Here is an 11170-nt window from a genome sequence, read left to right on the forward strand (position 1 = left end):
CTAGAGATGAATATGCTGTGTGAAACCCAACATGAATGGTCACAGTGGGGCTGCTCCCCTGTGCCTCTGACCCTGAATCATCAGAGAGTCTTTCTCAAAGCATAGTATGTCTCCACACTCATCTCACTCCTGGGCCTTCAGATCAATTAGTAGATGAAGCTCCCAGTGAGCAGAAACAGTTCAATGAAAGTCAGGCATGTAGCTCTCCTCAGGTGTGGAGATGAGTCCCGGAGAAGTGCCATCCTTGAGGGACAGCCATAAAGGAGCTTCTCTGGGAGGAAAGTCACTGAGAAATGAGGTGGGGTGAGTGAGGGGAGAGGCTACAGGCTGAGTCACTGCGTGGTCCAGGAATGGGGCTGCCAAGACCTAGGGACAAATTATAATCATTAGATACTTTAAAAGGCTGGGGGAGGGACCAAGAGGGGGCAGATTGCAGTGAGACCCCCCCCCTCAGCTCCAGAGCTCACTACAGGCTCATGTAAACTCACTTTCCATCTCTCCTACTCTCTCAAGGTCTAGGTCCCTCTCTTTCTGGGTCTTTGCTTCTCTCTCTCCCTCTCTTCCCCTCTGCCCCTCCCCCAGTATCATCCTTAGGGCCCCCACCCAGATTCTACCCATCCACTGCATGCTCTTTGACCAGGCTGGGTACCTCTCTCACTCTCCCTGCCCAGGATCAGCTCCTCCCCTCCTCCCCTCCCCACTCCATTCTTTCCAGATTATAGCATCTTTCACCAGGCAGGTTCCCATTAAAAATTGTGTCTGCTTCTCTGGTCAGAGATGGGAGGGAAGGGAGCAAAAAAAAATCTTGGAATGGAAACTAGCCAATAAAAACAAGAGGCAGAAGGGGGTGGGTGGGGCCACTGCCCAGACCAGGGATAAAAGGCTTTGCTGGTGTGTCTTCCAAGACACCACCCCTCCCTCTTTCAAGCTTGCAAGGAGCCAAAGTGACTGGATCCTGGTAGGCATCTTTTCTTCACAGTCTGGGGGAGCCTGTGACCCCTACCCTCTCCAACTCTGCCATCTACACCTCTGTTCTTATTCCATGTCACTGGGGGTCTAGGCCTCAGTGTGAGTGGTACTCACGGCCCCTGAGTCTTTTTTCTGCCTTTGATTCCCCCCCCCCTTCCACTTGCTCTCTGCATTTGTTAGACTTGGACCTCCAGCTCCAGAATGTTCCTTCTACTGATCATACTCCAAGCCTTGGCTGTAGGTAAGAGCACTGTGGTCCCCTGGAAACTCTGAGATGAGCTAGGGATGTGTTCTGGGGTATCAGCATGCTTTGGGGGACAGTCTGCTATGAAGAGTTCCAGAGGGTCTGGGAGATGGCTCCGTCTTGTAAGCACAAGGACCCGAGTTTGATCCCTCCGGAGCTCACCCCTTTAAAACAAAATGGAAGCAGTGGGGTACAGTAATTATCACTGGGAGGGCAGAGACAGGAACATCTGTCAGCCACTGGTCAGCCAGCCTAGCCTAGTCAGCAAGTTCTAGACCACTGAGAGACACTGCCTCAAAACAAACGAAGATGGATAGTGCCTAATAAATAACATTTGAGGTTAATCTTTGGCTTCATCTACTAGTTGATCTGAAGGCTCAGGAGTAAGATGAGTGTGGAAACATGCTCTGAGAAAGAATCTCTGATGATTCAGGGTCAGAGGCACAGAGGAGCAGCCCCACTGTGACCATTCATGTTGGGTTTCACACAGCATATTCATCTCTAGGCCTGGTACTGGGACTCAGGTAGACCAGATGTCACAGGGATGCATACACAGAGCAGGGAGTGATTGGATCCACATACAAAGGAGGGGTAGCTTGGGGATTGATGCTGAGGGCTTCACTTAACTCGAAGTTCATGTCCACATTCTAAGTCTGGAGATACCAAGAAATAGGATTCCAGAGAGAGGCAACTACAGAAAATAGAGAAAATAAGGAATCAGAGAAGACTCTGCCATCTCTGAAGAGGTTCATGGGGCTGTCTTTCTTGTGTCAGGGAAGATGAAAGTGGAGTGTGAAGGTGTGGAAGGAGTCCGGGGCAAAGAAGCTCTGGGGACCAACCCAGTAGGAGGGTTTGGAAAGGCACAGGAACTCCTTAGATGTGTTGAAGAAGGACTAAAGTGGCATATGGCATTCTGAGGGGAGCACTAGAGAGCCAGGGAGCTGGCTCAGCAGTTAAGGCACCTGCCATGCAACCGTAAGGACTAGAATTTGGATCCCCAGAGCCTACACGGCAGCTGTTTGTGATGTTTAATTTCAGCTTTGGAGGGCCCAACAGGGGATCCCCAAAGGAAATGGAAAGGAAATACCAAAGGAAATCTCCACATGAAAATGGGAAAACAAAAATATTCATGGGAACCAGGAGTGCTGGTGTGTGCTGAGATTGCCAGCACTTGGGAGTCTGAGGCAGGAAGAATGCTGGGAGTCCAGGGCCAGCCAGGAACATAGTGAGACTTTGTCTCAACCTAAAGGAAATAAAGTGCTCACGGGAGGTTTCTCATAGTAGAAACCATTAATGTCAATTGAGGGAGGGGTCAGAGAAGTCCTTGTCTTGTTGGGGATGATGTTGAATGTGTATCACACTTGGTGGGGCAGAAAGAAGCAGATGGTTTAGGTGTTGGGCATTATGGAAAGATCTCTGTCTGCTGGGCATTGGTTCATCTCCTTTCTCCCCCATCCCAACCCATCTCCCTGTAGCCATAGCCCAGAGCCAAGGAGATCATAAAATTATTGGTGGCTACACATGCGTCCGGAACTCCCAGCCATGGCAGGTCGCTCTGCAAGCAGGGCCTGGGCGTAGCTTACTGTGTGGAGGAGTCCTGCTGTCAGATCAGTGGGTCATCACTGCTGCTCATTGTGCCCGCCCGTGAGTATTCCTTTTTGTTAAGTCAATGACTTCCAAATCCCAGGGTCCCAGAGTTTAGTTATAAACCCAGATCCATGCATAGAACAGTGCAGAGGCTGGGTCCTGATTTGGAGACTAGAAGAGAATCTAGGCTGAGAGGCATAATTCAGAGTGTATGTAGAACCCTTGCCATCAAGCTAGAGTGGTGCTTAGATAACAAAAGCCAGTCAGGTGGTCTAAGTCACAAGCTTGTATTATTCATCCAGTTACCAAGTGTCACATCAGGACCAGCAATGGCCCATCCCAGACTAGTACATAGTCTACATTTAGAAACTCAGAACATACCTGGAACCCAGAATCCAGTTCGGAGCACATGACCCAGACACAAGTCTGGAAATTATTTTGCAGCTAGAACACACAACTGTGAGAATAGTCAGGGCCAAGGGACATGACTCGGTGAGTAAAGTGTTTACCATACAAAACTGTCAACCTGAACTGAAATCCTCAGACCTCACCTAAAATCTGGATATGGTAGTATACATGTCTGTAACTACAACATTCCTATAGAGAGGTTGGGGGACTAGCTATCCTGGAAGATGAAGAACTGAAAAACAAGAGATACCTTCTCTCAAACAAGGTGGTTGGCTTCAGGCTTACACATGTGTGGCATTGCATGCACACCTCACACAGAGAAGAATAGTCTGGACCTAGAACTTATTCAAAATCCATGTTTGAATTCTGAGTCTAGTTACCAGATCCTTTTTGAGCATCCTAGAACCCTGACTCCATCCCAGATTTTGAATCGCCAAATACTGACCATAATTTGTGCTTTAGAACTCAGCTCCTTCCAGATTTGCAACAAGAATTTAGAGCTCAGACTTCAGCCTTGAAGTAAAGTCAAGCCTATATATAGCTCACACCATGACCGTGACCTAGTTGACTGCCAAAACCAAAAAATTTAACTTAGAACCCAGAGACTCGAGAGCAGAACAGAGTCTAGCAGAACTCAGAGCCAAGGATGAAAACCAGACTGTATTTCCTTGTATATAGGTGATAATGTATAGCTTAGTCTAGAACCTAAAGCTTCATGGTTGAGGACACAGAGCATAGTCTAGAATCATCACCTGTTGTGCAATTTGAGACAGCTTTGTCTAGAGTATAAGCTGAATATTTAGAAACCTGAGCCTAACCACAGCCCAGAACCTAAAACCATTGCCTAGAACTCAGCTCATAAACAAAGGTTAGCCTAGAACCCAGAGTCTTATCTAGGACATGAGCTCTCATCAGTGTTCAGAATCCAGAATCAATCTGCTAATATCATAAGTCACTGTTCAAAGTGGAACTCAAGATGAACTGAGAACCTATATTGACATCTAGAACTCAAATTCAATCTGCATTACAGAGCTAAAGGCAGAGCCCATAGCTTATTCTGAAACACTAAGCTCACATCTGAATCCAGAAATTATGCCATAATCTAGACAAAATCTAGAACCCCAACCCTTGCCTAGAAAATGTCTAGAACAGAGACAATAATGGAGTTTTCCCTAGAATATCAACTCTGATTTCTAGTCTCCAGAAACACTGAGAAACCCTCAAGGATTCAGAAACTGAGTCAAGAAGTTGAAATGGCCCTTGAGTATATTCCTCTAAAGGAAGGGATAGCAAATGAGGTTGGGTAAAGAGAGAATGCCCAGGCCATGAAGAAAGAAAGTATACAAGAGGCCACAAAATGCTCAGCTTACAATTAGAAGTTCACAGGTTAGACTCTGAGGGAAACTCATCACCATGGAAGAAAATGGGGCTGGAACATGGCCTGGGGTTGGTCAGACTTTAAGCAGCATTCACTCTTTGAATTTATGGGACAGGATTCTTCATGTAGCCCTGGGCAAGCACAACATAAGAAGGTGGGAAGCGACTCAGCAGCTGGTGCGTGTGGTCCGCCAGGTGCCACATCCCCAGTACCAACCCCAGGCCCACAATAATGACCTCATGCTGCTGAAGCTGCAGAAGAAGGTGCGGCTGGGACGAGCAGTGAAGACCATCTCTGTGGCCAGCTCCTGTGCCAGCCCAGGGACTCCCTGCCTAGTGTCGGGCTGGGGAACCATAGCCAGTCCCGTTGGTAAGGAGCCCTGGGCCTGAAAGTACAAAGCTGGACCTCTGGGTCTGAGGGAGGAAGCTGATGTTGGACTCCTGGGTTCATAGTACTCTATTTGTGACTCTTCTGTGCTCCCCCATTCCCATCAGCCAGGTACCCCACTGCTCTGCAGTGTGTGAATGTCAACATCATGTCGGAGCAGGCATGCCATCGAGCCTACCCTGGAATCATAACATCTGGCATGGTCTGTGCTGGGGTCCCCGAAGGCGGGAAGGACTCCTGTCAGGTGAGGCTCAGATTCCATTCTGGGACAATATGGAGTTAGGTCTTGGATACCACTCTGTCTCAATAACAGAAAACTCAGAGGATGTGGTTGGGAGAACTCAGGGCACAGAGATACAGGGATAACTCAGACCCTTTGGACTTAACTCTATTATTCTTCAGTTTCCTATTCTGTTTAATAAAAAAAAAATAACTTCTTAGATAGAGACAGGGTATGTGAAGAGACACAGATACGGCTGAGAGAGAGGGGGCATATCAGATTCACAAAGGGAGACAGGGCGGGAATGTTGCCAAGGGGAACTCTGCCACTGCTTGAGTCTGGAGTCAGAGGTGAGGAGGGCTCTTGTCTCAGATGCTTACTTCTGAGGCTGATTCTATTCCCATTCCTCCTCCTTCTCCTCACAGGGTGATTCTGGGGGACCCCTGGTGTGTGGGGGACAGCTCCAGGGCCTTGTGTCCTGGGGAATGGAACGTTGTGCTATGCCTGGCTACCCAGGTGTCTACACCAACCTGTGCAATTACCACAGCTGGATCCAGAGGACAATGCGAAGCAACTGATCACCCATCACCATCTGATCATCCCCAGCTGTCTCTGTGCTTTCACAGTCTCTTCCATTAGACATTTGAGTCCTTCCCAAGACACTAGAGTCCTCCTTAGCTCTTCTTCTTCTTCTTCTTCTTCTTCTTCTTCTTCTTCTTCTTCTTCTTCTTCTTCTTCTTCTTCTTCTTCTTCTTCTTCTTCTTCTTCTTNCTTCTTCTTCTTCTTCTTCTTCTTCTTCTTCTTCTTCTTCTTCTTCTTCTTCTTCTTCTTCTTCTTCTTCTTCTTCTTCTTCTTCTTCTTCTCGTGAGACTCCAGTCCCTAGCCCCTTACTTCAGGCCCAGGCCCCCCCAGGTCCCTGGCTCCTTCTCTCAGACCAGCTTCCTCCCTCAGACCCAATAGCTTTGCCTTTATTCCAGGCTCCACCTTCCTTCCCTGGGTCTTGGCTCTGGAATCTCTCTCACAGCTTGTTGTCACCGTTTGAGACTCACTGAGCCCAGAGGCTGGAGCGCAAATGCTCTGCATCAATATCTTCATCCAAAGACATCTGCTTCCAAATGTCTCTAGAATCCAAATAAATAAAAATGAAAATGGAGTCATCCCACGTTTCCCACGCTTTCTTCATTAGTCTATTCCCATGAGCGCCATGTGCTGTGAAAAGTGGCTGACTCAGAGACTAGACTCAAATCTGCCCATCACAATCAATCCATCTGTGGTTGTGTTCCCCACCTCTGAGCTGCCTCAACCTTGCTAACTATGCACACAGAGAGTCTTCTGCTAGTCAGAGTAGGGGAAGGCAGCAGAGTTCAAGTCCCAGCAAAGTCAATCTCTCATTATGTATGTTCTTCTCAGACCTGAATCCCTGACTCCAATATCCACAGAGGCAGGGCACAAACGACCTTGAATACCAGGGGTCAAACTTCAGCCCTCATCTCTCAGACACAGGGATCCAGACCCAGGCCTCCTCCCTCTGATCCATGGATCTAGATTCTATCTTTTCTTCTTCAGACACAGGGTTCCAGACCTCAACCTCCTCTCTCAGAACTGGAATCCAGACCTGAAACTAGACTCAAAGCAGGAATTCTGGTCCAAACTCCTTCAGACACAGAACCATGAGTATGATCCAGAGGTAGCATAATTTTCTGACCCCTAACTTTCACAAGACTGCTCCATCATGAGTCTCCTTTTCTTACTTTCTCCCAAGTAGTACTTACTTCATACCTACTATGAGCAGTTGTCTGTCCATTTTGGACACCTACTATGCAGCAGTCCTTGACCTAATTGATGCAGAAGACTGGGTCAAAAGTCCATTATAAAGCCCTGCTTGTGCAACCTACATGTTGCCAGTGGGTAGCCCATATGTAATAGCAAACATCATAAATGTCATGCAAAGTCCCTGTGATTAAAGAGGCCATTTAACTAGCACTGGATGTCAGTGTCCATTGATATTTAGGGAGATAACTGGAGACACGTCAGGTATTTTAAGAGCTGGTTGATAAAATCAACCACTGCTAAAATTCAAGAGACATAAATTTATGGCAAAACAATTTTAAAAATAAAGTCTAAGGGCTGGAGAGATGGCTTCGCAGTTAAGAGTACTGGCTGCTCTTGCAGAAGACTTGGGTTCACTTTCCAGCACCTACATGGTGGCTCACAATCATCTGTACCTCCAATTCAGGGGGTCTGGTACTGTCTTCCATTTGCTGTGGGCACTGCATGCATATAGTGTATAAATACACATACACACAAAACACACACATAAAAATAAGTAAATTTTAGTAAATCAATCCATAAAGCAGCATTCCTATGTTTTAAGCGAATAGCTATAGTTTGAGGCCATTTATATTTATTGCATCATATCTGCATTTTCTGTTTGCTATAACAAAATAGGTGGTGTAAGCCCCTCAAGGGATTAGTTTATTTTGGCTCACAGTTTCAGGGATGTCGACTATTCTTGTGAGGAGGCTGTGAAATCAGTGCAGCTTTCTCAAAGTTCAGTGGGTCAAGAGATATAGGGAGGGAGGAAAGAAGGGAGGGAGCAAAGGAGAGGGAGAGATAAAGAGAGGAAAGGGGAAAGAGAAGGAGGGAGAAAAGGACGAAAGAGACAGAGACAGGGAGTGAGAGAGAAAAGGGGAGGGAGGACGGGAGAGAGATAGAGAGAGACAGAGACAAGGAGGGAGGGAGAGAGAGAAGGGGAGGGAGGAAGGGATAGAGATAGAGACAGGAAGGGATGGGAGAGAGGGGGAGGGGAAGGAAAGAAATGAATGACAGAGCAACAACAATTATATCAACGTCCAGCTTGGTAACCCAGTGAATTTGTGGAGTTCCTTACATAAGCAGGGACAACCAAAAGGCAGTTGTTTGGTGTCAAACCCCTCCCTGCAAAGCTGTGACTCACAAAAGCTGCTGCCCTGGAGCTCCCCCACACACAATTGGACAGGTGGGAAAATCCCCTCTGCAGCCACTGTTGCTGTTTTTAGAACCTTGGAGAGGGACCTTGTGAATCTTGGGAATTTTTACTTTCCCAGACATGTGACATTTGTTTACTTTTAGAGTTTCATGAGTACCCTGCGTCACTTAAAATGTGTATGCAATTTTAAAATATTTATTTTATTTTAGACAGGCTCTACTACGCATCCTTCTGTGGCTTAGAACTGGCTATGTAGACCAGGCTGTCCTTAAATTCACAGAGATTTGTCTGTATATGCTTCTTGAGTACTGGGATTAAACACATCTGACTGGTTTTCTTTTTTATTTTGTCTGATTATGTGTATGTGTATAGGGTCAGTATGTATGAACTCATGCAGGTACCTATAGACACCAAAAAGACTATAGATGTTGGATTTCCAGAGCTGGTGTCACAGGTGACTGTAAGCTCCTCTGTGTGGGTGCTGAGAACTGAGCCTGGGTCCTTTTCAAGAACAACAGGAGCTCTTAACCACTGAGTTGTCTCTTTATCTTCCATAGAGAGTGTTCCAGTATCAATTTAACACATCACGATTAAACTATAACGCTCCCTTTCTTGTTTGTCTTTAAGATCTCATATTAATACCACTGTAGCAATATAAAACATTCCAACTTGAAATTCCAATACAAAAGCTCCATAGTCTTTAAAAATTCAAACACTTTAATAGTTCAGTCTTCTTAAGAATGCTCAATTTCTCTCTAATACATCAAAGTTTCTTAACTGTGGACTTCTGTTTTTTTTTTAATTTTTTAGATTTATTTATTTTCTACGTATATGAGTACACCATATTTACTGTAGCACCACTAGACACACCAGAAAAGGGCATCAGATCCCATTGTAGATGGTTGTGAGCCATCATGTGGTTTCTGGGAATTGAACTCAGGACCTCTGGAAGGTTAGTCAGTTATCTCAAGCAATGAGCCATCTCTCCAGTTCCCAGAATTCTGTTTTGTTTTTTGTTTCTTTTTTAAAGGTTAAATATTTTCTTACTCCCAAAGGGAAGAACTAGAACACAGTCACAATCAAATGAAAGCAAAACTAGAGTCCAACAGTGCCAAACTCAGTGTCAGATATATGGAGCTCACTTCTGGGCTCCAAAGGGCTTGGACAGCTCCACCTCTCTGGCTCTGCCATCCATAGCATGCCCATGGTACTGGCATCTCCAAAATGCTTAGGGCTCTACTACCATTTCACCTTCACTCATAGCCTGGGCACTCTTCAGTGACTCTGACCCACTGTGCCAAGCCTCAACTTCTCTCCCTGACTCCTCCAGTCCTGGGGCTTCTACTGCAAAAACAAAAACAACAAAAACAAAATGTGAGAATGTGAGATTTTGCAATTAAAATCAGGTCTTACCAACTGAGCTATAGCCTTAGCTACCCTAGGAAGTCTTCTTTTCTGTTTTGGATTTCAGAAAGGTTATGTGCATGAGTTTGCATTTATGTCTGTGAATGTGCATGCCTGGTACCTGTAGAGGCCAAAAGAGGGCATCAGATCCCCTAGAACTGGAGTTACAGATGGTTTTGAGCCACTCTGTGGGTGCTGGGAATTTAACTTGAGTCCCCTGAAAGAGCAGCCAGTGCTTTTAACCACTGAGCCATCTCTGTATACCCTCTAAGTGTTTCTTTTTTCTTTTCTTTTCTTTTCTTTTCTTTTCTTTTCTTTTCTTTTCTTTTCTTTTCTTTTCTTTCCTTTCCTTTCCTTTCCTTTCCTTTCCTTTCCTTTCCTTTCCTTTCCTTTCCTTTCCTTTCCTTTCCTTTCCTTTCCTTTTCTCTCTCTCTCTCTCTCTTTCTTTCTTTCTTTCTTTCTTTCTTTCTTTCTTTCTTTCTTTCTTTCTTTCTTTCCTAATGTAAGTACATGTAGCTGTCTTCAGACACCCCAGAATAGGGCATCAGATCTCATTACAGATGGTTGTGAGCCATCATGTGGTTGCCGGGATTTGAACTCATGACCTTCAGAAGAGCAGTCGGCACTCTTAAATGGTGAACCATCTCTCCAGACCCCCTCTAAGTGTTTCTTAAATCGCACAACTTGACAATAAAAATTAACCATCACAATGAACTTCCAAATATCTCACCCCAAATACACAGCCAGTGGGTTAACTTTCCCCCTGGTTAGCTTTTGTCAATTTGGCATAGTGTAGAGTCACCGAAGAAGAGAGTCTTCATTGAGGAATTGTCTGGACTAGATTTGTCTGTGGACATCTCTGTGAGAGATTGTCTTGATTATCAATTGGTGTAGATAGAAGGTGTAGGCCATTGTGTGAGACACCATCCCTGGGCAGGTGGTCCTGGGTTAAGCATGAGTCTGTGTAAGGAACAGTGTTCCTCTGGGGTTTCTCCTTCAAGCTCCTCCTTGAGCTCCTGCCTTGACTTCCCTCAGTGACTGACTGTAACCTGTGAGCTGAAACAAACTCTTTTCTCCTCCAAGTTGCTTTTGTTATGGTATTTGTCCCAGCAAGAGAGTAAAACTAGAACATATCAGTAATATGTCATTACAGTGGGACCATTTACATCACAGAAATTGGCAAAAAGGACTGCTTTGTTCTCAGAGAGTCGACATCAATCCTCTATCAGCACGGCTGTGCAAATGTCTACCTAGGAATGAGCTCATGAACTTTGTGGATGTATTTGATATGATGTGGTTCAGATGAAGGAGGCTGGCTTTATTTAGGAGACAGCATGGTGTTTTGGAGCTCTTGAGTGGCAGGTATTATTAAAGCAACTGCTAGGGAGCAGAACTGGAAAGATGGCTCAGGGTTAAAAATGTTTGCTGCTCTTTCCAAGAACCTGAGTTCAGTTCCTGGCACCCACATTGGAGGGCTCAAAATCACCTTTAATTCCAACTCCAGGGGATTCAGTGCTCTATTCTGACCTCTGTAGGCATTGCATTTGTATGGTTTGCATGGTATATACACACACACACACACACACACACACACACACACACACA

At 45.6% G+C, this 11170-nt stretch overlaps 1 protein-coding gene and 1 long non-coding RNA gene across 2 annotated transcripts in view; one reads left to right on the forward strand and one right to left on the reverse strand.

Annotated features, from left to right (window-relative positions):
* Window positions 1–1169: 1169 nt before the first annotated feature.
* Klk14 (kallikrein related peptidase 14) lies at window positions 1170–5811 on the forward strand. The gene is made up of 5 exons (XM_021168875.2): window positions 1170–1210; window positions 2689–2857; window positions 4702–4955; window positions 5081–5217; window positions 5619–5811. Exons 1-5 carry the CDS (start codon window positions 1171–1173, stop codon window positions 5769–5771), a joined length of 753 nt encoding a protein of 250 aa, XP_021024534.1. The 5' UTR covers window position 1170; the 3' UTR covers window positions 5772–5811.
* A 228-nt stretch (window positions 5812–6039) lies between these two features.
* The window catches only part of LOC110297561, a 107110-nt gene continuing 101979 nt past the window's right edge, over window positions 6040–11170 (reverse strand). Inside the window, exon 8 of the long non-coding RNA XR_002378303.1 lies at window positions 6040–6314. This is a non-coding gene — a long non-coding RNA (uncharacterized LOC110297561). The remainder of the gene's footprint in view (window positions 6315–11170) is intronic.

The sequence above is a fragment of the Mus caroli genome, chromosome 7, assembly GCF_900094665.2.
Source record: "Mus caroli chromosome 7, CAROLI_EIJ_v1.1, whole genome shotgun sequence".
In the NCBI taxonomy this organism is placed as follows: domain Eukaryota; kingdom Metazoa; phylum Chordata; class Mammalia; order Rodentia; family Muridae; genus Mus; species Mus caroli.

Coding starts and splice junctions, on each gene's coding strand:
- Klk14 (XM_021168875.2), top strand. CDS start 1,171: ATGTTCCTTCTACTGATCATACTCCAAGCCTTGGCTGTAG. Junction 2,858..4,701: donor GCTGCTCATTGTGCCCGCCC/GTGAGTATTCCT, acceptor TTTATGGGACAG/GATTCTTCATGTAGCCCTGG. Junction 5,218..5,618: donor GCGGGAAGGACTCCTGTCAG/GTGAGGCTCAGA, acceptor TTCTCCTCACAG/GGTGATTCTGGGGGACCCCT.